Raw genomic sequence first — 27,939 nt, 5'->3', positions numbered from 1 at the left:
AGCGTCCACAACCACAGAGCCTCTCGTGCTTTTGTTTTTTTTTTGGACGTTTTGATTTTATTGCAAAAATGGCTGGAAAAATGTTGCATTAAAAATACAATCCATTCTTTTATACTTTTCATTTAGACAGGCAAAACATTAGATTCCAAGATATTTTTAAGCTCTGAAAATAGCGTCTCTGATGTCGCTTAAAGGTTTTATAATGTTTCTTTTAACAAAGCAGGCAGTCCCGCTCTCCTCTTACATCTGGTTAGCGAAGTCTGGAGGCGACACGTCACAGAGTAAAGAAAAACAGCCCCCTTCATGATCCTGACATCATAACAACAGCTCGTCTTAGTAGAAAATGACGCTGAAAGGTGCGTACATTTTTTCCATTTGTTAAAAACAAATTAACATAACTTAATTCTTTTAATTTTCATTTGGAGGAATGAAAAGCACTGTATCAGATATGTCAGTGGGGTGAAATACAAGGTCAGTACTGGAAATTACTGCACTGGAGTTATTGTTTGAGCGGGGATCAGTGTAGTAATAAACTCTATAAAATCACCACCCTGACAGCTGATTAGTGACAGTTTAAACCAAGAGTTGAGATAACCGGGTAAAAAGGACTGGCACTGGTTCAGAGTTTGACTGGGATACTGGGAGTGTGTTGTCGGGGCTGCCTGTCTTTTCATGTATGACAAAGACTACTAAAAGGGATTGGCACGGGCTCACATCAGGGCTGGAGTAACACACCAAGTTAACTAGCACAAGATTGACCAATCTTCACAATACAACAAAAACAAAAAAAACTTTATGTAATAAAAGTATAACATTTGTGAGTAAAAGTACACTTAACAATAAATATGTCAAATAGACAAATACAGGTTTGTGGAAATAACAGAACACAAGAATATTCAGAAACAGATCGTTTAAAAGTGTTTGAAATCATGGCATGTTTGAATGGAATGTATGAAGCACACAAGAAGTTAAAGGAAGGAGCGAACGGTCCACCCTGTCATCCCGTCAGTCAGCAAATTTGACCAAAAACAGGATGATGAGACAGAGCCCGGAGCCCCGAAGTGGTCTTAGCCATGTCGACTCTGCAGATCTGGAGTTGATTTTCTTTACACTCCAACTTTAGCATGCCTGAGACAAATTATGCAAACTAGATAATGGGTAATGAACATAAATACCTCATTTAGGCGTTAGTGCATGTACGCAATAACGTGTACAACGTGGACTTTTGTGCGTGTGTGTTGTTCTTGTCTATCGGATATGTGCATGTGTGTGTGCCTTAGTGACCATCTAAGCAATGAGGAAACCAGCATCCTAAAATAGTGCAGGAAATGTTGAGGCGAACTACATCAACGAGGCTCAAGTAATCCTGGTTTCATGACACGGGCATTTCTGGATTTTCTCATCCAGCATGCACTTACAGTAACACACACACACACACGCACACTTTTAGGTCACACTAGCGTGGACAGAATCTGATCGCATTACGTTCATCTTTTTGGCTTTGAGCAGATGCTCTTATACATCTCTAAGCTAAGTATACACAGTAGAGCACATATATTAATATTCTCATTTTAAATTGACTTTTAAATTATCTCTGAGGTTGGCAGATTTAGGTCTCGCTTTGAGCAATGTCTTATTGCTTAACATCTCTAATATTCTTCTCAATCTTGCATACATACATGCACACACACACACACACACACACACACACACACTTTGGATAGAGTGGTATATATGGTGTCCATTACCAGTATTCAAAAGAAACGCATATTTATCATTGAAAACAAATAATCATATAATCCTCTATAAACTGCTCTGAAATCACTTTCAGTAACCTTTTGTCTTGAATAATTTAAATTGTGTGTGAGTACTGAAACATATAACCAAATAAAGAATAACTGTTGAAAAGCACAATAATATAAAGTATAATAACCGTTCAAAGTGTAACCATTGGAGAGAATGAGGTCATCATATAAAAACTTTGCAGAACACAGTGATTGAACATTAGTGGAGTGAAGTGTTCTGTTGAGCCTTCTTTCATGCAGGTGAACCATTCTTAGAGTGGATATTATTACAACCACTTGTTAAAACACAGCAGTTGGATAGAGCTACTGACAAGGCAGCCGTGTATGCATTCATTTGTAAGCTAGTATTTGTTTTAAAGAAATAAAAAGAAAGAACTCATGCCTGTCATCCGAGTAGATATTTCAAAATAATGCAGGGCACTGCTCTGCAGGCATGCGTTGGGGGGTTAGGAGCTGTTGGGATTGGGCAGAGAAAGAAGGAGAGACGCAAGCCAAAAGATTGCTAAACTCCTTTTTAACCCTTCCCCCCCCCAGTCAGCCCATCGCTCGGCTTATTTTTTTTCTCCTCTTCATCTTGTTCTTGTTCTTTTCCTCTTTTAAGACCAGGCATGATGGCAGACAGACCTGAATGGTATGGGACACGATCCTTTCTGCCTTTCACTCGCGCTCCTTCAGGTGCTTATAGGATAGTGGTGTGACAGCTGCGGTCTGGAAAAACACAAGCAGACGGATTTTACTTCAATGTTTTCATTGCGTCGACACGAGGAAGAGGACGAGACGCCTTGAAAAACACCCACAATTAGCAATCGAGAGAATTAACTGGGATTAGCCACGTACCACAAAACACCTCAAAACACAAAAAGGAAACCTTTTCCGTCACCAGAGACAAAAAGAAATTAGTAAAGGAAATGCACCCGATCTCATTCAGGGACATTAAAACAGACAGATCACATTTAAGTGGGGGTTGTCTCGCTGTAGTTTACCTGGATGTTGGTAGGAGACCGGCCTCTGACGGCTATTGGGAAAATAGAAATTGAAGTTAAACTGTGAACAATGTTGCAAAAGGCCTGATGCTATTGTCAAGCAACAGATAGTCGTGACCCTGGTCAACAGTGATGGGAAGGTGTGACATAAAGACCTACAAGGGTTGACAAAAAACATGAAAACACAATATCATGGACCCCAAAAGGTGGACATGCCCTTCAGACCTAAAAACTCCTGGCTATTTTCTCATTCTCTTGCAGTGACTTTTATTATTTAATAATAACATGTAAAGTCTAACAGGGCAGAATCTGGCATCTTCCCATCCCCATCTGTCAAAAGCAAAAAAAACAGCCCAGAACTATAATTAAAAAGAACAATTATTTAATTGATTTAATTAGTTTAAAAAAATGTATTGGATAATTAGCAATTCCATATGGAGCTCATATTTTGTCCATATTGTCTTATGTAATAGTTTTCCATATTTACCGTTGACAATCTTTAAAATATTCCTTCATGCGATGTTTCCATTAATTTTGCCACCTCCTTAATGTAAGCAGCACCACTGTCTGAGGTTAAGCAACATCACATCATGCAGTGAGTTAAGCTCAGCACTCACAAATGCATCCATTTCTTTACCAGGAAAGTAAGCAGACGGCTACCACCAACACAGGTTTGTACGTGCACACGGGACGAAGCGACCATGGCCAAACGTCAGCGGTATAAACGGTACATGACTGTCAGACAGGGGAAGCTATAATCACGGACCAGCTCGGTTGTTTCACACTGTCAGACAAAAAATACAAGCAAACTGAAACAAACACCTCACACAGACGTTCCTTGTACAAAAATGAGATGAACTGAAAATAATAACATTGGGAATTGGGATTTTAAAAGCACATGCAGACGGTTATAAAAGCAGGGCTTCCAAAGGGAGGCTGAAAGGAGCATGTTTTTAAGGCACAAGGCTTGAATCGGACATGGAAAAGGTGCATCTCTTCAGCCAGCCAATAGCAGCTCATATAACACAGAAGAACCCACTGGGTCTTGTTGAATGTGGCCTGTATGCCAATATGCCTTTGATTTTCTTGTTAACGCAGTGTTAGTGACCAGAAAAGCTGGAGAGGTAGGCTTGGGGAGCTAGTCTTTGATTGGCTTAAACGACCTGGAGATGGGCTGGTACCTGTTCAAATGACAGTATTGGACTCATCTGTAAAGGTTCTCATGAGCAGGGGCCTGGCTGCAGACCGGGGAGACCGGTGGTCCCCCACGTTCGACTGAACCAGCTTCTTCTAGAAGGGTGAGGCAAGAGACACCAATGACATCACTACGCTGACAAACACAGTTTGCTTTTCTCTCCACCTTGTGTTCTCTCTTGCACACAGACACACACACACACACACACACACACAGGGAACAACATATGCATACACAAAGACTTCAACACTGGACAAGTGGACAATTAAAATTAGCCCAGATGCCCTTTTAGACACCTTCTCCTTGCAATAACAATATTTTCAGAAGCCGTGGCTCTATTTGAACTGCTCCATGTTAATACGAGGACAATACCCTTTCACATTTCTCAAAAGCATGTACGTTATAACACGCAGGCACAGACAAATTACAGTAGCCCGCAGGGTTTGTGCCGAGGGTCCAGGATGAGGTTGTTGACTTGAGCCTCATGCAAGTAAGTTTGGGTGCTTTGACGTGCTGCATTCAACTAACTTGACATGCGGAGGCAGCAGGCATTGGAGCAGCACAGGCAGCTGGGAGGAAACACTGACTGATACCACTGGACAGACGAGAATGGAAGACTGACTGCACGTTTGGACACCCGGTCCTACTCCACACTGCTTGGCCACACACACACACACACAAACACACACACATCAACAATCCTCCTAATTTGATAAACATATATAAACAAATGCACTAAAGTCAAGATGTTCCACGACAGCATTCTTGATGTAATAACTCATTTGAACTGTGTCGGGACTGTAAGAAGTCACAGAAAGCCATCCCGAGTTACTTTAGAGGGTAAGGAAGGAGTCAAACAGTGGGAGAGGAAGGACACAACAGGAAGGAAACAAGTAAGACTGACGAACACAGAAACTATCTGCAGAGATTTAAGTATACGAGCAGACAGAAAGAAAAAAAAGAGACCTCAGTCACTCCACGAGAAGCTGTGAGTGCTAGCGGTCTGCGACAACATGAAGATAGTAGATGTCCCCGAGGAAGGAAGGCGATGTTTCATCTTTAGGGAGGCCAGAGAGGAAGAGAGAAGAAATAGGAGGTGAGACAGAGTAAGAAGAAAGTGTTTAGGTGCAAAAGCGAGGGCACTAGTTAGGAAAACAACGTTAGAAAACAATAAAAATGCTGGAGTACTGTAAATTGTAATAGCTACACTGTACCACATTTAGCAACAACTGTCATTTTAATTTGTAGACTGGCAAAATTCACAGCATGCCATGTCTTGCAGCTATCAATAGAAATATTAAATTAGTACATTGATTGATTCTGCAATTTTAACAATTGAAAGATAGATACAAAAGCAAACATTGTAAAAACAAACACTGTATCCAGTACATACTGTACAAAACTGCTGTAAGCCCTCAAATTGGTGCAAAAAACATTTAGTTTGGTTTATTACTTTTCCCAAATAAAACTTGTCTAGACGCAATTTAAAGTGAGGAATGCACACAAGCAAACAACACATGCCTCCAAACATTTCCAGCTTGGAAAAAAACAATTAGCCCCGTGGGAAGCTAATTGAAACAAATTAGTTCTGGGAAGGTTGTCTTCTCGATAGACTCGGAGGGAAATGGAACTGTCCCTCTTAAATGAAGCCATGCCAAAAACTGCTAAGAACATTAAAACCTGATTTTAAAGATGCAGTGGGAAAAAAATCATAACATAACCCTGTGTTAATAGTTACATTATCTTGTACCATGCCGAATACAGTAAACGTGTAATAAATAAAAAACAAACTTTTCTCTTCCTGTAAAATGTTAAAATATTTTGTGTGTCTCATCTTAAAACTCTGGGTCGTATCCATACTTTTCCTCAATCAAATGTGATATGTCTAGCTAAGCTCACCCATCATACACTTTACCACTAGCCCAAGTGTCATAGTTGCTAGCAGAGTGCCATCATGGATCAAAAAGTTGTGGTCTAATTCTTTCTTTGCTCCATCATCCACAGCCTCCTGATTTAACACAGGCGAGGGAGTTGTTGGTGAAGGCCAATAGTCCTCTACAGTGCAGCTTTGCCCCATTTATACAAAGCCATATACACGTGAGCAATCCAGGAATATGTGAAGGATTTAATTCATATCCCTCTTATAAATATGTTAAAGATGGGCTCCATTAATGATGACCAAAACCAAAGGGAAAATAATGGTAAAACTGTCAAAAAGTGAAATAAATAAATAAATCTGGGAGAGAAAGAGTGAGTGAAGTAGAGTGGAAAGGTGTGTATGTGTCTCAGCTCTACCTGTCGAGGCCCACGAGGCTTGTGGAACACCACAAGCAGGATCTCCGGCAGTAGGCTGAGCAGGATGAGCAAGATGATGACCAGCCAGGCCGACACGGAGCTCAACATGTTGGCAAACACAAAGTACAAACGTTGCTGCTTCAGGAAAGGCCTGCAGGAGAGAGAACACTTTGGTTTACACTGACGGAAAGAGCAATAGATTGAATAGAAAATAAAAAAACAACAACAACAACAGGTCAGCTCGAATGGCTATGTAGGTTATTGTATACCGAGTTGTTTCCTTACCATATTATTCCTCCCCAGAAGAAGCTGAAAAACACGTAGAAAAGCAGGGAGCCCCAAATTACAAAGTGGTTGATCCATGTCCAGTGCCGTGTGTCCAGAGCGAGCTAGAACGGCAGAGAAAAGTCACTAAATGTGCACGTTAAATATCCAACACACTTTGCCAAAGTCAGACAATAGATCAACTCTCCTGTGAAACGGATGTTCTAATGATACACCCTTTTATAAAATAAATGAACGGGGGAGTGGTTTACCTTCAGTGTGACAGTGAAGACAAGGACAGTGAAGACAATTGTTCCATATGACCAGTTGCCAAAAACCTAGATATAAATAAAGGCAAATGAGTAATTGTACTTCGGAGACAATGCTTAAACAAATAACAATATATAGGTGAATCAAACCTGGCCGTTGTCCTGCAGTGCTGGGTTACTGAACAAAAATCTAACACCAAAGAAGAAGAGCAGGCCGTGGAAGACTCCGAGTAGAGTCCAGTAGAGGAACGGTCTCCACCGTAACATGCCATTCTTAGCAATATCTCTAAAGAAATGAAAAAGAAAGATGAACAATTGTAGTCCTAATATGTTTATATGAATTAATGTTATATATATATAAAATTCAGTCTCTTTGCATATAATCTAATTCATCAGTGTGTGAGGAATGTGAACAGCTCTCTCGAAACCAAAACTCATATTATTTTATGTATGATGTAATAAGGTATTTGTTGCTTCATGACATGAATTAAGATGACTTGGAAAATGACTGTTGTGGATTACATACAAGTCATATATCTGGTCAAAAGTGACAACTATATAATTGTACATATAAAGGTACATGCCCAAACAGACATCAGGGCCACCTATTTGTGTCCAAGAATCAGAAATAGCTCTTTTCAAAAAGTACCGGTACTGTGTTCATTAAATTGCAAATTTTGCATTTTGAGAATTTATCTATGGCTTAATACAATAAGTTATAGCTCCATGTTCTTTTATAATGCATCTTAACTTAAACAACAAAATACAGACTATGCATTCAAAACAGTGATACTAGATCAAAAACATGAACTTAATAATGTATATAAATATTGCTCCTCTTTACTTAAAAGGCAGAAATGTAACCACTGCAAGTGAGCAAAGGTTCCCATGTTTACCTGTAGAGGGCAGCGTTGTCCAGCAGAACCTCAATGCAGATGTGCTGCTCCAGGAGACTATAAGCCAGGATGGGCATAGAGGTGAAGCAGATGTTGTACATCGTCAGATAGGCCGCGTCATACAGGGGCTGGGGAGGATGGGAGCAGGAGGTGGGACGGGTTGATGAAGAGGAAGAGGAGGATGGGAAGAGCGGAGGGGGAGGAGAAGGGGGGCGGGGCAACTGGGGGTTAATATCATGGAGAGGACCAAACGCAATCATACTTAACCATACAGTGTGTCATATAAGCAAGCTTATATACATATATTAATGTACTTATGGAAGATTTATGTCAGGGGTCATGTGGCTGAATTTATCAAAGTGCTCCAAATTTCCATTAGGTCATTGAATAGTACCTACATTTCTATACTGTATTATTATGATATTGTGTTTGAAACACACAGGCACACGTACATGCCACCAAGATTACATAATATCCACAAATGATGTACTACAGTGGCAGAACATGACACATGTCTGTATTGCATCATAACAGTGCTGTGTAGTCAGTAAACAACTCAATCAGAGCTCAGACATCCCATGGGGCAGAGGGGAAGGAGCAATCTGAGGAAAGAGTCTGGCATTCAGGAGGACGAGGTGGTGTGGATTCAAGAGATACCACCTCCTTTCATAATCAGAACATCTTTGAACCTCAAAGGGCCTCACGACATACTCACTTGCTGGGAATAGCCACAGAAGAACTGGTACAAAAACTGAGGTAAGATGAAGCAAAGGTTCTGCAGGCAAACAGAAAGAGAGAAGTCTCACACTGAAAGAGGAACATCACATGCAATCATAAGGTCCTGTGTGCTTATAATGTTGGTACAATAAGTCAAAACATTAACCTGAGATGAACCTAGAAGGTTTGTTTGAGTCAAATCTGTCACCAAATAATCCTCAAATCAAGTTAGTGTCGGGGTTTGTTTGGGAAATACAGGATTTGCTAAGACACAAAAAATAAGTTCTTTGGCTGAAGAATAATAGATATGAAGTAAATGTTCCTCTTACCTTGTAAAAGAAATATTGCACCAGGTGTGCAATGCGGACATAGTAGAGATGCCCATGAGCCAACAAAAGTTTTTTGAGGTGCTTGAGTTTGGGGATGGCGTAATCACTGTTCCTCACTGCCTGCCGACCCTCTTTACCCTTAATACCTGGACCACCAACAACAAATATCACACCATCAGGCTCATACTTTCATCATCGCTGTCCAGAAATACAATTAAAACTGAACCGTAGTAGATGCTGATCCTTCCTTTTTCTACAATGAAATTCTCATAATTAATTAATAAAACACCCTGAAAAGTATTACATTATAAATTGGCTCATGTGTTTTAAAAACATATTTATATAACATTTTTTTGGTTTGTTTGTGTTGAAATTCCTTACCAATGCCAACATGAGCTTCTAAAATCATGCTGACGTCATTGGCCCCATCTCCAATGGAAAGAGTGATTGGGCTGCCTTTAGAGTTCTTCACCATCTTGACAATCTAAAGGTGGAGCGAGACAGAGGGAACACTATCTCAAAGACCTGAAACCGAGTGTTCACTGTGAAAACAATCATTAACGTCTTTAATAGATCGTTCTGACCTGTGCTTTTTGTAGAGGAGCCATGCGGCAGCAGAGCACAGATGTGCAGTTTTGACAAATCTGCAGGAACAGGTTCTTGTAGCGACTTGAGTTGGATTCAGAGGAGGAGTTGAGCACCATCGACAGAGTGGCTCCGTCTATGATGAAGCCATAGTCCTGGTTTGCTGAAGACCAGGTCCTACAAACGAGAACAGGGAAATAGATTAAAGTTTGATCATCAGTAAGATTGGTTAAAAGATCACCCTAATACAAGAACAAAGTATGATAACATGACCTCAATACAGGCCATGAAAATCAAAGTACCAACCTGGTGACGCCTGACTTAACCGGCGGTGCATCCTGTACAGCTTTCTTGTGGTATTCAAGCAAGAGCTCATGCAGTCGTTCCTCCCGCCTCCTCCCTCCATCCTCCAGAGTGCGCACAGTAAGCTCCAACAGCTCTGTATTTCTCTGGAACAATCTACAAGCATAGCAGGTGGACTTTGCCGTCTCCATCTTGTCCCCCGTTAGGACCCAAACTTTAATACCTGCACCCTGCAGAGCCTCCATGGTCTCTGCTGCCTCCTCTTGAAGCCTGCGGGATAAGAACAAAAGTAATGAGACAAGGGAAAGACTGGTACACTAACTCGAAGAGCTGACACCAGACAAATGTCACCAGATAAACAAAACCTTGGACATCAGGGTTCATTTCTAGTTCTAGTGCAATGCATTATAGCAAAGGGAGACAGCTTTTTGCCCCAAAAAAACAAACAAAGCTGCTGCATTCACAAATCATTCATAAACGGTTAGCGTTCGGGTAGCACTTTAAATAATAGTTATCTTTTGGTATCCACATCCTTTATCTCTAATAATCTGAGAAGACAATAATTACACTCTAATGTAAATCAATTGACTATTTAATGCATTTCAGATGAAACGCATTTTGGAAGAGTACCCAATTTCAACCACAAGATGGCGATGTGAGCTTACATAAAAAAGTTCAGAATAAAGGGGACTTTTGGCAGGTGAAATTAGATAAGCAAAGTAACACCAGTTAAAACACTAACAGGAAGCTGGTGACATGTGGCAAAAGGCATGAGGAAGAAACATGGTGCTGAAAGGTCACTACTGTAAAGTGTTGAGGTTGCATAAAAAGCAGATAACATTATAAAAAGGAGAAATCTTTTCATTTTAGCAAAACGCCAAAGATGCAATTATAAAACAGTGAGTTAGAACAGGACGTTTATTGCTGGCATCTGCCAACGTTTGCCCTCTCCTGTCAATTTTAGGTGTTTTCTGAGATTAAGGGCACCCTAAAATTCTTGGCACTGATCTTTAATGAGAGAGAGAGGAAGGACAACAGCTGCATGCAAGATAACATAAGACATCCATCAACTGTCAGCAGGTTCATCTGTGAGAGCTGTCTGGTTATGTCGTATGAGCACCCACCGATCTTCTACAGCAGTCGCTCCTATTAGACTCATGCCAGTCTCCACTTGGTTGTAAACAGCCATGAGCTTCTGCTCTCTGTCCTGCAGAGCCAGTCTAGCTTCCATCAAGCCTGCATCTGCCTGGGCGTAATCCTCTGCACTGAGATTTTTGTAGGCCACACACAGTGTCCGGTAGCCCTCCTGAACAGCGAAACACATGGCACCCAGTGTTACAACAAGAAGATAATCATCCGTCTTGACATGACTCTACTATTCCAATAAAACCTGTCGAACCCCAGAATCATACAGTATATACATACACAACAGAATTTATTCGAATTTGAGAGGAAATGTGCTTATGTCACCCACTGTGGCATTACGCTCCACATGCATGCGTATCCTTTCAACCTCCTCCTGTCTGACACGAGGAAATATGGAAGAGTCTGCTCCCTTACAGAAGAGCAATGTATCACCTGGATTAAAAAGAAAAAAGAAACACACACACACATCCATACAGACACACAAACACACAGCATGATGAGGGCTGAGGGCCAACATTAAATCATGGTCAATGCAGTAAACTTAACAGTAATCGCAAGCTCACCTGATTTGGATCTGACTATTACACTCATGCGCCTTCTCACTGGGTCAAAGTTCAACACGTGAAGCAGTTCATACCTTTGAGAGGCACAACATTAAAATAAAAACTGTAGTACAAAATCCTACAGAAAACCACCAATAAAACGAAAACTGTCGTTTGTAAAATTACTGACTTACATTTCAATATCATTGTTCCTGGTGAGAATTTTCATGTTCTTACTTTCCAGACCCAGAAATGTGAAGCCAAACCTGCAGATGGGGACAAATCATCTCAAATGAGTCAGAACCTTTATTGGCTGAATGCATACCACTTACGATTTTCAAAATCCAATCTGTGCTATTGGTATTCAAACCACATGTTTGCTCTTTGAACTCAATGTCAGTTCATCTCATTGAGTCATAACATCCCACCTCTTACCTCATGGCACCCTTGACCAGAGCAACCTCATCAGGTGAAGAGGCAATAAAGCCCCTCTGCTCCCGCAGTGGAGGGAGCACCTCTCCATCCAGCCCGAAGCCATCCACCTGGTCCCTTTGGCCTTGACCCTGCTCTGAAGACTCCTTCACCTGGACCGTGTGGCACAGACACAGGGCCCGCAGAAACAGCTCCTCCTTCTCCTGATAACACAACATGAAAATGGCTTAACACAGCAAAATAAGATGCAGTAAAGTATGTAAAAATGTATGTATGAAATTAAAAAAATGTAGATATGACTTTTTGTACTGTTTTTACTACATTCTTAATGGTCGTTAAATGTCAAAAAACCTTCTTTGATGTTATTTGCAGGAAATAAAACAATAAGACAGTAAGCTAATTAAACACTTATAATATTCATAATGAAGTAATTGAAGTTTCATGTTTATTAAATATTCTAAATTGATTTTGTCTGCAATAAAATCACATCTCTGGGAAAAAGATTTTTTTTGCAATTAACATTTCCACATATTTTAGTTGACTTTATCCAGGCATTTGTTGACTTTTTTACATTTTAATTCCTCAAACCTGTACATTTGTCTTTAATGTGAGATATAAGAATACAGATTTACCTTTTAGGTATTATTTTGTGACCAATTCACAATTCCATAATTACACAACCTGAGAATTGTCACCATAAAACATCCGGTTGTCACTTAATGAATGGATCTCTGTCTTTATACAAAAAGAGAAATATCCTGCTGTTAAAAACATTTCATATGGAATCAAAAGATCACTCTTAGAAACACTTCCTGTTTTAACTACAATTCGACTGTTATTGTATATGTTTATACTTCCCCTTTTGTATGTCCTACGGGTGAATTTTTTTATACAAGCTATTTCAGGTTTCTACCACACCCTAAAATGTACTTTATAGTTCTTTCATGCGATTTCCATGTATGCGTGTAAAACTAAATTAATTTACAGCCACAAATTGAGCCATATACAGCACCTGGAGTTTAGATAAAGCCATGAATTTACAACTATTTGTCTAAATTGAGTTCTTATCAACAGTCTGAAAAGTGTTATCAGCCGCTCATGTCAAGAGCAAACAGCCACTTTGCTCCCCCCCTCCTCGAGGAGTGCTTATGTTGACATGTCAAGGCTGGCCTATGAAGGGTCTTTCTGAGCAGCGAGCTATGTAATGGCCATATGTTGCCGCATGTGTGACTTCTACAACAGATGGAGGGACACCACAACACCCACCCTGCCAGCTTTCTCCTGCACTTTGTTCAAAGGTCCATCTGTGACACAGAATCCGTCCAAATCTGAGCTTGCGTCCCGGTACTTGTACTGGAAGCCGTCGATGCAGCACTCGATGAACTCCATGTTGTTCTGGGTGAGGGTGCCCGTCTTGTCTGTGAAGACGTACTCCACCTGCGGGCAATGTGATAAAAATACATGACAGACTCTTGCAAACCAATAACAATTCAGTTTCCCATTCAACAAGTTCCAACAATAAGATTAGGCAATTACTCCCAGAAAGAATTGCACTGCATTAATCAGTTTAACTAAGCATCCCTTTTAATTGAAGTAATCATCTGGCAAACCAAGTGTGACTGATCTATGGCAGCACTGTTTGAGTTAGGTGCCATAAAAATAAGAGGAATCAGTACAGCACGGTCAATGTAGTGTTATTATTCATATTTTACAGTTGCACTGTACCAATCAGACTGGGGATCACATTATAATGGACTCAACCTCATCTCAGCCTTCAAGTATAAAATGGAAAAATATACATATTTGTGTAACTCTGGTTGTGAACTATAAGCAGGATAACATAGAAGCATTCTTTCATGTTGTAGTGATGAATGTATGAGATTTGAGTGGTTTACCTGCTAAATCATGTCCTTTAAATTTGTAATAATGCGCGTGACTGACAGGGCTGCCGTGTTCCATCTAGGGTTTAGCTCCCCTTGTATATCACACCCAGTTTTAAAATGCTGAGTTTTCATCAATTACTTCCTCAATGATATACATGTCTGCCATTTGAATGTTGTTTCATTAAATTCTGATCATCTGCATGCCTCACCTGTCCCAGCTCCTCATTGAGGTCTGAAGTGTTGACCAATGCTCCCTCCTTGATTTCAGGATCAAAGAAGTCTTTGTCCCATGTGATGAAAAATGATCCCAAAAACTTTTGCATCTCAACTGTCACATACATGGATACCGGAATGATGAAGTTGAAGAGCACCATGAAGGACAGGAAGTCAGTGAACATCTTTAGGTACTGTTGGGAAAACAATGATAACACAGGCAAATATGTAAATGTAAATTAACTTCACTACGTTGTGCATAACATAGATCATTTGCTTCGGTTGCCCTGGATTATCCAAACAACAAGTATGAAGACATGTTGAAAATCACAATGTGTGGAGTTCATCAAGGTCTAGGGAAGAAGGTAATCGGCCAATAAAATGAGGTCTGCAGTGGCCATTTCACAGAGAGTTTTATTAGTGTGGTTCAGAAGAGCTTAGGGCTTGTAAAACACTATAATACAATGAAACTGTATCTACAAGCTCTCACAGGGTAAGTGTTTACCACATTACACAGCCCTTCTAGGTAGAGTAACATTTCCAATACACATTGTACTTGCTTGATTCTTGTTGTTCTGAGTTTGGACTCATGGTTTAATGCACTTATTGTAAGTCGCTTTGGATAAAAGCGTCAGCTAAATGACATGTAATGTAATGTAATGTAATGAATGCTACCAAGACCTATTAGCTATTCTTGTCCCAGTGGTAGTTTGTGCACGTCTTGGTTTGAACTGTTGTGTTGTCTGTCAGACACTTAACTCATCGTTTATTGTTTTGACAACAAGGACAGGCACGTTTGCAAAAACAAGCACTCACCAGATTGGTGTCCTTCTCTCTCTGAGTTTTCTCATTGTACCAAGGCTCATCCTGTCCGGGCTTGCCCTGCCACACATACTTAAGTGTAGTGCACACTAGGGCCTTGCTCACCAATATGCAAAGGTAAACCAGAAGGAAGGCATTGATAGACCTGAAAAAATAAAAGAATTAAATTTAATGAGTACAAAATGTATGTCACATATGTTGTTAACGTCATTTCCTCTAAACTTACTTCTCCACAGCAGAGCGTTTCTGAGACTTGCCCTGGTAGTTGAGAGCCATCTTTGTCTCCATGCCAGTGTAAATTGCAACACCTTGAGAAAGAAAATGAGACGAAGAGGAAAGATTGGCTTTCTAGCCATCTTCACTAAAGTATTGCAATAAAGTCAATATCAATTGACTCACCACAGATTCTCTGAGTGTTCTTTAAAGTTGCCCCTTTCAGCAGGAGGTTTTCTGGGCCCAAAGACCTGCACAATCACATCAGTAGATCAAACAGTTACAGAAGCTGTGCAATCCACACACTCCTCTAGTCTCTAACTGGAAACCTGACAGGGAAGCAGGCCTCCACTCTGAAATATGCAGTGACAATACACAGTGTGACTGCAGTCTGAGTTTACACCAGTTCCAGTGTTCTTGAGAAGGACATTGGCTTTTGTTTGTATGGCCATTACAAAGCAGTCAATGACAAATGCCTGTGGGAGTGCTTTAGAAGCAGTGGCTGAAGCCACGCCAGCCTGTTTTAATTGTAATACTCGTCTGAAATGAAGAATCAATGGAATAATGATTTGTTGGTGATACAAAGCAACTGTGTTTTGATTTTGCTCTCACTTAAAGTGGGCTGAGATTTTTGTGCATGAGTTCTCTCACCTCACTGCCGGCTCCTGGTCATTTTTGTAGATGTGCATACGGCCGACAAACCTGGAACAAAGTTGCATACAGGTTGCTTATAACCATTCAATCTGTGAATACCAAAGTGGATTTGAATTTAAAACATCAAAATCTATGCAGAGTTCATTTACTTTAGAAAACTAAGTACTCAGGTGCAGAGGTTTAGTAGTCAGCTAATGAGTGGTGGTTAGCCAGCAGCATGCTGTCAGTTTTATTGACTATGAATAGCAAGAATTTGGCACCATGGCTTACTCAAACACGATTCTGCTGTCTGGCTAAATGACAATGTTGGCCAAAGGGGGAGGCCAAGGTCCTACAAGAGAATAAGAATTACTGGAGAAGCCAGGCCCACTATCGCCTTTCCTAATATGAAACGCATACCAAGGCTTGCCAAAACCTCTCTATGTGTTAATAGTAGAGTGGTGTAGGACACTTTCAACTGGCATTGAGTGAATCCATTGCTCGACAAACACAAGCAACACATGCTAGTGGTGTAAATATGTTGGGGCCACATGATGAGTTCCTACTTGTAAAGGTCAGGCTGTGGTTGTTCACACTCGATGGTGGCGTTGAGCGTTTCCAGATCCTTCTCTGTGTCTGGCACTGTGTAATGTGTCTGGACAAGTGGAAGAGAGAGAGAGAGCAGTGAGCCTTGACTGACTCAGGTCATGTTATCCCTTTTGGCCTCCCCAACCCTCATATGCAGACGCCACAAGAAAATAGGATGACAGAAATTACCTGAAAACTGTCACTCACACTTGAGCACAACCACATATTTCAGAGGAACTGCACAAGAGAGAAACTTAGACTTTCTTTAAAGCAAGGCTGATAAAAAATAAAGAATCTTCAGTATCTTAGAAAAACAACTAATATCAATACTAAACAATTAATTTAAGATATAGATATGCTCTGCTATACCCACTTTGTATCTATCTCCTAATAAGCGTCACATAGATACAAACATGAAGTATACCTATAGCTAATATAACAATTTTTAAGTGTATTCTTCTAAGTCAACATTTTGAAGAAAATGCTTCCAATATCTAGCCTTAATATGTGGAAAGCAGAGCGGCCCATCTTACTTTATGGTTGGACTCTCCATCCAGACTTGCTGTGGTAACGAAACATGTGTCGTCATCTCGGCTTGACTGTAGCAGTATTAAATCGCAGGGAAAAGTCACATCTTCCTCCACCTCCACAACATCTCCAACCTGATCAAAGAAACACAACCAAACACAAAAGACTTTTCACAGCTTGCTTTCTCCATCTTCTTAGGCCCCAGAACAGTAGGATTTGGCACAGGATGAGTGACAGAAGTTCACAGCTTTACCACTAGCGAGCAGAAGGACTCCAAAATAAACATGCATCGCCGCCACTTTCATTTCAACTTGTTGTGGCTAATTTGTTAGCTCTGGTTTGGTCAGCTAACATCTGACGAAATGTGGCACTTTGGCTTGCTAAATGTTTTTTTAGCTGTTGTCCATTTAGCACTAGGAGGTAGCTTACGTTGAACTTGTGTAAGCTGCTGTGCAGGAAACAGCTGTACAAAGTTTCACACAGAGCAACAATATTTTGGTTTTCACAGCTGGATGTAGATTCTCAGTGGTTTCAGAAGCACTAGCAGGACTAACATAACAAGGGTGGGGGTCTATATATATATATATATATATATATATATATATATATATATATATATATATATATATATATATATATATATATATATATATAGTTAGTACAATATATATATATATATATATATATATATATATATATATATACATATATACATATATACATACGGTTAGTTGTGCAGGTTAGTTCTTTATGGAGCACTAACCTGCACACAACACCCTGGATAAATTAATTAACATCACACCCATATTTGAACATCTAATCAGTGGAGCATGCAGAGCATTTTCTCCCCTGTGCATATATTTCAGACAGACAGTCATGACAAGCTGCCAGCAGCTTTTTACTGGCCATGTCTCTAAGGAAATATTTATTCCAGTGGATGTGGCTGCTGAAAGGTACCTTGATCTTCTCGCTCTCCTTCCGTATCCTCCGGCCTTGCTCTAGCACCGTCACTGGGTACTTATTGACCTCATTGTCAGCCTTGTGCCGCAGCCAGTCCTCGTAGCCCTACACAAACATATCAAAATCAAGATTGAGTTATTTGCTTGATAAAACAAAAAAGTACAAACTTTTGTTTCTGAGCATATACTGTCACACAATAAAGGTTTGACATGACCTCTCACCAAGAGAAGAGGGTAAGAGACAAAGAAATGTATGTGCATACAATACAATATAATCTTTACATTTAGTATTTCATCATAAATGTGAAAAAGAGTGCCTGCAGCAGCAGAGACTGGCCATTTATTCAGCAGTGCATTGGAACAGTATGCCTTGAATCTAATACAGACACGGGTAAAAAAAAATTATATATATTCCTGGGGCTGCAGCAGCATAAGGCACAAAGCCTTGTACTGTAAAGACCCCCTCAAACAAAAGTTTTTAACCATGTTGAATTTGACTATTTTCAAAACGATTGCAGAGATTCATCTGAACAATGGGGGACCAACATTTCAAGGCCCGCAGGAGGTGGGCGACATGATATGCATTGAAACAGACATAATACTATATTACTGATGTATGAGTATTGAGTAGTTAGAGAACACTTCTTCTCTCTCTCTCTCTCTCTCTCTTTACAACCACCGGAAACAAGCAGGAAACAAACCAAACTAAGAAACTGTTTTCTGTCTATCGACCTCCTCCGCACTGACACACCTACACACACACACACACACACACCCTCTGCACAAATCAAATAGTACCGTCCATGATTGAAACATTGTAGTTGATAAACAGTGCAGGTAAAGGGTAAAATGTCAGAATTGCATGCAGGTGACCAATATTGGTTGGTTTGTTAGTACAAGCTTTGAGGAAAAAACAGATACGACTTAGGATTCTTTGAAATAATTATATCAGACTCAAAAGAGTTAGCCTGAACTTGAAGATAGTGATAGAGAGATGGTGCAAAGATGTAGAGGAGAGAGGGAAACCAGAGTGTGTGCCAAGGCAGTGCTCGAGCCAGAAAGCAGAATTACCAGGAAAGATGATGAGAGAGAGAAAGTCTGGTTGAGTGATGCAGAGAAATGATGCCAGGTGGATGAAAGGGGAGAGGGGAGGCATTCCACGGATGGTCAGTTGAACTGTGCACTTCACCTATGCCTGACTAATAGAGTCCCACTTCAAAGTCTGGCTAAAGCCAGCCCAGCGCTATCAGTGAGTCCCATGTATTTACGTAAGGAAACACACCCACTATTGTGCATTTCAAAGCCCCAGAAGTAGACAAACTAAAAAGCCTATGTTAGAACAATACATCTAAAGCTAGGACATGGACGCAACTGAGTTGAAGAAATAGACCCTGCCCTTGATCATTTATATCTCTGGAATAATACGGATTCTCTCTCTCTGTTTGCTCACAGTCCCATAGAGCCCATTTCGTCTGCTCCCGAATCATAATTCACCAGTAGAGCACATTAATACAAAACCCAAGAAAGCATTAGTCACGTACTTTATACAAAAATCACAGCAGGGAGTTATGAAGGCAGGGGGACTCATAATATTATATGGAGAGAGAGAGAGAGAGAGAGAGAGAGAGAGAGAGAGAGAGAGAGAGAGAGAATAATGCACTGAGGAACATTATGAGGAAATGACATTACAATAGAAATCACAATAAAATGTCTCTTATCAACACTTATCAGCATCATTAGGCAGTGTCTTACCTGCTTGATAGCGGTGACTGTAATCACAAAAAATAAGGGTAGGCCGCTGGTGACTGGGCTGGTGGGGGTGTCCACGATCACCTATGGAGGGGAAAAAACAATTTCACTTCAAAGAAATGTAACGTTAACACCTAACAATAAACATATGGCCTTCAAACTGAAAAGATCTGCATTAAATACTAGACAGGAGTACAAAGCATCACTACTGTGTGTGTGTGTGTGTGTGTGTGTGTGTGTGTGTGTGTGTGTGTGTGTGTGTGTGTGTGTGTGTGTGTGTGTGTGTGTGTGTGTGTGTGTGTGTGTGTGTGTGTGTGTGTGTGTGTGTGTGTGTGTGTGTGTGTGTGTGTGGTTATGGTATAGAGGCAGGGGCCGGCCCTCTAAATACAGGGTGTAGCCTGTTTCTGTGAGGCAATTCTACTATTCCCCAAATGTGTTCATCGGTAGGAAACAAATGAGACATTTACATTTTGGAATAGAGCGAGCGAGGTTCTGGACCAAATAACTTTTAATCAAGTGGGCCAGGGGCAAAATGCTTAATCTGCAGGCATGCCAGCACTTCTGTGTCTCTGCCAAAGCAAGAGAGAGGGCCAACTCAAAGCTTTGCTGGATTCACCTTACCTGCACCCAGCTGTGCGTGAGGGGATCGAACAGGAAGGTTCACATTTAATGTTTGTGTGTAATGTGAATAAGTGTGCAGCCAGTCAGGTAATCCCAAATGATCAGTTCATGCGCAGCACCTGACCTCCCATCTTAAGCCCCGTCGCACAAATGGCCTTGTGTATTTGTGTGTTACTTAAAACTATCATAAGATGGATTTACTCATGCATTTCTGATCCTGCAGAATGCAGGCTGGACCCCCCCCCCGAGCCGGGGTGCGTATTCCAGCACCCACAGACACAACACATCCAGCTCGTTGGTATTCTAACCAGGAGCATTACAAGCTGACAGACATCCGTTCAAGGAAGAGCAGGAGATGCGTTTTTAAGCAGTATCTGGTGATTTACTCACCTGTGCGTGGACTAAGAATGGGAGAAGAAAACAAAAAACTGACGCCCGCTCTGTAATCCCGGACAGCCACATTCAGTACCCATACCTACTCATGCCCACACTCACACACAAACATAGGAAGCACAAAGCCAGTGAGCTACTATCCAACCCAAGCTTTACTGTGACAACAATAAACTGGAGGATCAATCAATTACAAAGCAGCGATGGACCATTTGAAGGAGTGCAGATTCAGAGGAGAGTCTGCATTATACATTTGTAGAGGTTGGCGATTTCAGGGAAACAGAAGCAAAAGTAATGATTCTGACGCAGTAGCCTCAGGTGTAGAGAGCCAGAGGTGAGAGTGCTCAACGCTTCAAAAGAACAGTGTGTGTACATGAGGATTGTAAATGGGGCTCTATGTTAACGATTTATTACACCTTGCGCATTGCTATTGGCTGTGTAGCGAGTGGAACATTGATTTCTTCAGCTTGGTTTGCGCCGGTCCTTTTAGCCCTTCACTGTTTGTCATGACCCCTTCCCCAAGTACAAATGTGATGAACATTGGGAAAAAAGGTGATCTTTTTTTTTTTGCCTCCCATGACTGGATTGAAGGTTAGCTGATCACGGAGCACAGAAAGGCACCAGCAGGAAAGACTGAGGACAGCGTGTCCCTCTGATGCAGCAGCCAGATGGCCAAACCTGACTAAGGGTGACCACGGCACAGAAAGCTTCATAATGCCAACTTTCAGCATAAATGTTGCTCGATTTAGATTTATCTTTGGTGCTTTTATGACAATTTTGATGGCAACTGTACAATAGCGGACTATAAAAAGAGATAAATGACAATGTCTTTTTTAGTAACAGTTCATAAACAGTGATTCTAAAAAAAAAAAAGCTTTCTTTCACTAAAATACAGTGTGACATCAGACTTCCTAGCTTCACAGACATAACTGTATCAAGGACCGTCATCAATTTTGGAATAGGGTGAAAACTACTCTTTAATGGGCCAATAGTATCATTGACGAATTAAAAATGCTGCAACAGCAACCTCTTGAGAGAACTAAAACCTTCATAAAACCTTCAACAACTGTACTTTGGCCAAACAACACACAGTTCTCTGCCAGAGCTCGTCTCTTTCCGTTTATCTGCACTGATTGACAACGATCCCCACCACACTTCCAGATGGCCAAATACCTTTCCTCCTCTGCACCAAATGCAAAGCCAAAACATCTCAGCAATAGAAGTGAACTGTGTGCTGCTGCTGATGTGCTGGTGTGATATCAGAGCTGCAGAACGGAGCGGCACAAATCCCTTCATCTGAGCCGGGAGAAGTGTGTCAGAGTGAGCGACGGACAGCAGGTCTCAGAGGTCCCGGGGCAGCACTGTGGGCCCTCGAGTCCTCCTACCCCTTTGCCCTTTTGTTTCCCCTCTCTTTCTCTCTCATCACGGTTTCTCTTACTCTTTCACTGCGCTCTATTCTCACACGATCAAATTCAAGCGAAGACATGCAGGGCTATTTATAGCAGAGTGGTGCTTTTTTATCAGCCTGTGTCTATTTGTGGCACTGAGAAGTACAGAGGGCTTCCTGGCTGCTGACGTCAGCAGTGCAGCGCTGCAGAGAGATGGTTAGAATGAGAGGGAGAAAGGACGCCAGAAAGAACAAATGACAGGGAGAGACCAAAGGCGGCAGGGACAGACTTGGAGGAAGCATGACATTTGGTTGTTGGTAGAGCATTTGCATGAAGGCTCTCAGGGGAAGTGAGAAGGTTTATTTCTATCTATGAGATGCGGGTGCAAAATGAATGCGCACGGAGTCTGTGTACCTGTTTCTCTCTCATCCTCTCTCTGATATAATAGCAGGCTGCATGGGAAAGACTGAGTGGTTGGGCTAAGGAGCCCCTCAAGAGACTCTGGATTAGTGGAGAAACGCCAACCACGCTGCAGCTCGGGTAAACACCATCAGCAAACCCAGGACACCCACTGAGTCATACATCCACACGCACATACATACAAAGTAGTCACCCACAAACAAACACTGCACTGCACACATTACACACTGATAATCCTTGCGTGTTTGAGAGAGGGATGCAAACATGCTTGGTGGTTTACTCCCACATAAGTGTGCTGCATTCACTCACGATAATTTCACACATTAGCGCACAAAAATCCAGAACCTTTAGCTATTAGTTGAGGATCATATGGAGTTAAACCAAACAAACTGGAAAATAAAGGCTGTCAACTGTAAATACCGGGGTGAAAAATAAACTCTGAAATTGATCTGCTTTTGACTTGAATGATGGAATTACTTTGCGACAGCAGATATTTCTCAGTTTAGTACAGTGCTGGACCTCTGGGAGCAGTCACTGTGAGCTCATTCAGTCAGTATGCGACTAGATGGAGCAGATCCCTCCTGAACAGACCCAACGCCAGCACCTGTTTACACTAGAGGGCTGTTTGCCTCCATAGTTTGGGTTACTGCTAATAGGAGAGAGGTTAGTTTCCATCTCCATGGATTGGAAAGAGAGAGAGAGAGAGAGAGAGAGAGAGAGAGAGAGAGAGAGAGATGATAGAAGAGCAAGTGCAGATGCAAGCAACTGATCTTTTTTCCATACACAAACAACAACTGCTAGATCCCAGAGAGGAGAGAGGAGAGGTCACTTAAGAGAAAGGGAATAAGGATGCCAGTCAAAAAATGTCGGTCAGCGCTCCTGGCCAGCTCTCAGTCAGCTACTCATGAGGAGAGGCACAAGCAACACAAGCAACAATGGCAAACCTTGCAATTTGACATAACAAACAAATAAATGAATATAAAAAATTTGGGGAAAGCCCAAAACTATGCTTGATAGAGTGAACGTTACAAAAATGTATTCAACTTTATATTTATCTTTGCACCTTCCCATCTAATTCTAGGGGAATTCAGCATTGACATGTTAGATGAAAATACAATCTACATCCTGGTACTAATAGTCCATTAAACATCCATTAATTAGTTTTACACATCTCACAACACTGGACTAATAGCTAGCTTACAATTTAAGCTGGGTACTTAGATAGACCTTTGTAACAATGTACTTATCAAATTAAAATGTACAAGTCTTGACACAAACTAGTGAGATTAATGTCTGTTTATGCCTCCGCATGAGTGCGTCATTGTATGTAGATCCATTTTAGAATTGTTTTCCCCCCTTGATTCATTAATGCCATTGTTCATACAGTACCATGGAGTTATTTCATTCTTCAAACAATATGTCTTAAAAGGCAACGTAAACAGGAGAGTTGCAGATTGTTAAATGACCTGTGGCCTGCTGGGCACACTTCCCAGTCACACCATACAGTTCACACATCTAGTATCTCTTTCACACCTGCCATGCCCACATGCAAATGGAAACACTTTCTCACACTCCTCACAAACACAACACGCCGTGCAGGTCCAAGGAACACAGGTTGTGAAGCCAAGTATGATGAGACACATTAACCCATTGAGATTGATCATCAGCAGGCTTTAACCTGCTTCAGAGGGTTGTCTGAAAAGGTATCAGACATCCACACAACACACGTCACAGACAGTATTCATAAAATAATTATTTAACATCGATAAACAAACACTGACAAAACGTGGTGTCCTTACCTGCACCAGGAAAATTATAAGAAAGTAGAAATTGGCAATTCTTCTGAACTGTTCAAACAGGTTCTTTGGTAGAAAGTTCCAAACGGTATACTGTGGGAGAAAATAGAAGAAAAAAAGCATGCATGTAGGTCACAGATAAATACAGTTTGTGGATTTCTTTTTGCTGCTCTTTTTTGCATAATTTTTCCATTCAGGCATGGTGTTTTTCAACAGAATTTAGGGAGGTTAACAAAAAGCTTGGCAAGGGGAGAGAGATTAGAGGCATTCGATATTCACAGACTCTTGCATATGTGCATTCTGTCTGAGCTGTGGAGGGGGAGAGGAAAGGCAACTTCAAGAGCCTGGAGTCTCCGTTATTTGTTCTGCTTAGGGAGAAGGCCTTTGGGGACCACAGGTATTCAATTGAATCAGATTAGCGGTTTATCTCCGTAATTTGTCAGGCCTTGAACGCAGAGCCAATGAACTTATCATGTTGGAGACTATTCCGATGCGTTTTGTTCTTTTATAAGTGATCACGACTGCTGATACCATCGGGGCTGAAGCAACACTTTTATCTGCTTAAAACACTTTGAGACGGCTCGACAATACCCTGCTGGCAACTTGGTGCCGGGGTTGAAAAAGACAAGGGCATGCACTTAAAACAGGCACTCGCAGGGAAACAGCATTAAGGCACTGTTTATGAAAGGGAATGTCTGCATGGGGATAGCGTTGAAATGCAGCGGCAGCAGAATGGCCCATCTCATTTCGCCAGACAGAAAAGAGAGTGAAAGTAATGAGAAAAAGGGGGGTGGCAGCAGTGAGGGTGGTGGTGCAGTAGCACAGGAGCAAGAGAGGAGAGGAGGAGACTGGTTGCAAACGCAACCGGATGATGGATAGCAGAGGCATGGAGGAGCATAAAAACACTACAGCCGGGGTAATTAAAGGCTGTTTACCCTGACATACTGGCAGAAGCCAGATGATTGGCCCATCCTCACTGGGGCGCTCTGCACCACTATAAATCCCACTGCCGTCTTACCCTCTCACCGCTTCCCTCTCTCATCACTTTCTTCATATCCATAAGCAAGTCAGCCAGCTCTAGCCTGAGCCTGCTGCTGAGGACCGAGGGGTTAGATTGGGGTGAGGGGGAAGGGGAGTCTGGTCTGTCAGACCCCAGAGGGAAACGACCGAATTGCCCACCCTGCCAGTACATTAATAGCAGCCATGTATTTTACTGCCACACCCAGTGCTCCTCTGACAAACACATAATCGCCTTCCGTTGGGAGCGAAGAGAAGCAGTGGGAGAAGGAATAAAGAAAGGAAGACACAGGCATGCTCGGGACTGTTCAGGAGTTCATTCCACGTGTCAGATAAGAGAAGGCAAATGCTTGAAGGCAGGTGAAACAGAATACACAGAGGAGCTGGGAAACAAACAGCGGTATATTAATTTCTTCCCGTTTAAGGCAAGACTGGGGCGCCCTGGCATACGTACGTGGGTGCATGTGTGTACGTGCGTGCGTGTCCTACCTTGGAAGACACAATCCTGTTATCACAGAACTTGGGTGGGATGAAAGCCTCATTGGTGGAAGATGACCGATGACCAACATAGATAGTCCTGCTGTCTACTCTTCTCTCATCGACGCCAAGCTAGAGGACGAAGCAGTAGAGATAGGAAGAGATTGAGAAAAAGAGAAAGGAAAGTGAAATATGTTAGTAATTCAAGGCACGTCTCTTCATTTGAACAGCGATTAGACATTGAATGAGCCCAGTTAAATCTAACAAAAGCATAAATTGCAAGAAACAAGAATTATTTGAGGGTAAAATGTGACCAACTATCTGCAACATGTCGAGGGAGGGATGGGGAATAAATAAACAACTTGTGTTATGGTGCACTGATATTTAAGGTGCAGCAGAGCCACAATGATCACAAAGAATTTGTTGTGGCCATAAAAAGTTGAGTGAGGCCTAAATTCCACCCACATGTCAAGTATTAAGAGATTAGAATTGCTACAGTGGTGCAGCAAATTAAAAAGACTTGAAAAGCACTCTACTGTTGAGCACAAGCCAATAACTCAGAGAGCAGACAAAGAAAAGTATGACAGGGGTCAACGGGCCAAAATGGTGATTGTGCGAGGACTATAACTTAATTTTTTCCCTCCCAGGTGGTCACTCATCGATGGTAAACGAGTCATAAATGCGGACAGCCAGGAGAAAAATGCTGCGCTCTGATTTATTGTTTGAGCTGCCTTGTCGTGATGCAGATGGCAGGGTGATATGTGCAGCCACACGCATAAGTACACACACGCACACTCGCCAAATGTCTGACAGAGGAAAGACTCAGGAACAGGGTCAGGAGCCAGAGACACGCTGGACATGAGGTGCCCGGGGAAATTCCTCTTCTATAAAAAGGCAGGTAAGGTGAATCACAGACCGCTACCGAAAAGCCAAGTCGCGGTCTTGACTCTACCGAAGCTCGCCTTGCGGAAGTGTCACAAACAACAGGAATAATAAGAGCTAAATAAATTGTCAGGTAGGTATTTTTCCTTTTTGAATATTTTATTTATTGTAAAACCGTACACCCCAGCTCGTTCACTTCGCAAAGACTATTCCCAGCTCTTTCAAGTGTAAAGTATAGAGATCAAGTGATCTCTATGTTTTATGTGTCTGTCGCACATTATCGCTCTGATCAATTAAGCAAAGACAGAGGGTTATACAAATCTATAATATTTCCATAAATACCTCTGAGTTTCCTCAAAAAGGGAAATGATTTTTTTCAGATATCTGTGACACCCGACTGATAATGTCGATAACAACGCTACCTTGGTTAATAAGAGTTCAATCTGCTGATGCTGATACTATATTTTCAAAAGGTTTACACACTTTTTTCCTCTCACTTACACCTACGAAATGAGCAAATACTTCACTTGAATGTGTAGTTATGGAAACAGATAGAGAGAGCACACCTGAACATATTTTTTAAACAAGCTTGTCTGCCCGTAAACAAGCTGGATCCTCTAATGTGCATATATTCAACTTTTCCTCTTGTTCCAGTGCCAACCTGATTTAGTAGTTAAATCAATTATTAAATTAATTGACAAACTGACAAAATGAGCTTGTGCATGTTCCAAACTGCCCATGCTTTTTTTCTCCAATTACATTATTGTAGCATTATAGTTGTGCTCTCAGCTCAAGTACAAGTTGTTTAGCTGTTACTGTGCCTGTAAATGATTAAGGTGATGCAGGCAGGGGATCTGCTTCATTTAATACAAAGGCCAGCAACATGTGGGTTGAGGGGACAGATTACCATGAACATCTGATCCTGGACAAGACCCAGGGAATGTATGAATTATGGCCACCTGGACAGCGAGCTGCCCAAAGTCTGTTGCTGACAAGAGGTGAGATCAAAGAACAACCTCACTTGTAAGCCTAATATATGCATGTGGGTCAAAAAAGAACTGCAGACATAACTCCAGTTTATGCAATAATTTGCTTTTCATTAGCAGTCCAATAACGCAAAATAAAGTTAAAATGCATCGTCTTAATTCCGAAATATTTCCCATTGGCTCTCCAGATCAAACTAGAGAAGAGAACCAAAAGGCTTATATAATGCTCCCTTATGCATGAGCAGACATGTTCACACCTCAGTATGGCTGTCAAATCTACCATCCCCTACCCGCTCGGTACACACTGACACTAATACAGCAGGACCAGACGGACCCGGCTGCCAGAGAATGAAGGGAGAGAGTGGGAGGAAGAAAGAGTGCGAGAGAAAGGAAGTACAACAGAATCCAAGGACACAAGCACATCCCGCTTTTGATTATCAAACAACAACCAGTATACCCTGAAGGAGCAGTAGCCCAGGAACACCGCCATGGACTACTTTGTTCATTTGTTTGAATCAGATGCAGCATTTATGGCACTTATCCTTCATCGGTACTCTGAGAAATGCACCAAACATACTCGCATTCCAGAAATGCAATAGTGAACACTTCATAA

General features: G+C 41.5%; 1 protein-coding gene across 5 annotated transcripts in view; it reads right to left on the bottom strand.

The window, feature by feature from the left end:
• Positions 1-34: 34 nt before the first annotated feature.
• Positions 35-27,939, bottom strand: part of atp11c (ATPase phospholipid transporting 11C) — a 38,480-nt gene continuing 10,575 nt past the window's right edge. The window contains exons 2-31 of one of the 5 annotated variants that reach the window (XR_004610018.1): positions 25,471-25,590; positions 23,968-24,057; positions 19,353-19,433; positions 17,599-17,706; positions 16,647-16,775; positions 16,092-16,180; positions 15,544-15,594; positions 15,079-15,143; positions 14,906-14,987; positions 14,674-14,824; positions 13,854-14,051; positions 13,028-13,198; positions 11,765-11,964; positions 11,524-11,595; positions 11,351-11,424; positions 11,116-11,219; positions 10,766-10,947; positions 9,645-9,911; positions 9,338-9,515; positions 9,135-9,237; positions 8,754-8,899; positions 8,423-8,482; positions 7,708-7,835; positions 6,962-7,097; positions 6,815-6,880; positions 6,564-6,667; positions 6,279-6,429; positions 3,970-4,078; positions 2,789-3,572; positions 35-2,513 (exon numbers count right to left, since the gene is read on the bottom strand). Coding sequence is in view for 4 of the 5 variants with exons in the window: in XM_034542829.1 (XP_034398720.1) it covers positions 3,974-4,078; positions 6,279-6,429; positions 6,564-6,667; positions 6,815-6,880; positions 6,962-7,097; positions 7,708-7,835; positions 8,423-8,482; positions 8,754-8,899; positions 9,135-9,237; positions 9,338-9,515; positions 9,645-9,911; positions 10,766-10,947; positions 11,116-11,219; positions 11,351-11,424; positions 11,524-11,595; positions 11,765-11,964; positions 13,028-13,198; positions 13,854-14,051; positions 14,674-14,824; positions 14,906-14,987; positions 15,079-15,143; positions 15,544-15,594; positions 16,092-16,180; positions 16,647-16,775; positions 17,599-17,706; positions 19,353-19,433; positions 23,968-24,057; positions 25,471-25,590 (3,411 nt within the window). In the remaining variant the exon portion in view is untranslated. The remainder of the gene's footprint in view (positions 2,514-2,788; positions 3,573-3,969; positions 4,079-6,278; positions 6,430-6,563; positions 6,668-6,814; positions 6,881-6,961; positions 7,098-7,707; positions 7,836-8,422; positions 8,483-8,753; positions 8,900-9,134; positions 9,238-9,337; positions 9,516-9,644; positions 9,912-10,765; positions 10,948-11,115; positions 11,220-11,350; positions 11,425-11,523; positions 11,596-11,764; positions 11,965-13,027; positions 13,199-13,853; positions 14,052-14,673; positions 14,825-14,905; positions 14,988-15,078; positions 15,144-15,543; positions 15,595-16,091; positions 16,181-16,646; positions 16,776-17,598; positions 17,707-19,352; positions 19,434-23,967; positions 24,058-25,470; positions 25,591-27,939) is intronic. The other 4 variants (XM_034542829.1, XM_034542830.1, XM_034542831.1 and 1 more) reach the window with 4 other exon arrangements.

Source organism: Cyclopterus lumpus, chromosome 10, assembly GCF_009769545.1.
Source record: "Cyclopterus lumpus isolate fCycLum1 chromosome 10, fCycLum1.pri, whole genome shotgun sequence".
Taxonomy (NCBI): Eukaryota; Metazoa; Chordata; class Actinopteri; order Perciformes; family Cyclopteridae; genus Cyclopterus; species Cyclopterus lumpus.
The sequence above is the reverse complement of the archived record's forward strand: the minus strand, read 5'-3'. Positions and strand labels throughout refer to the sequence as shown.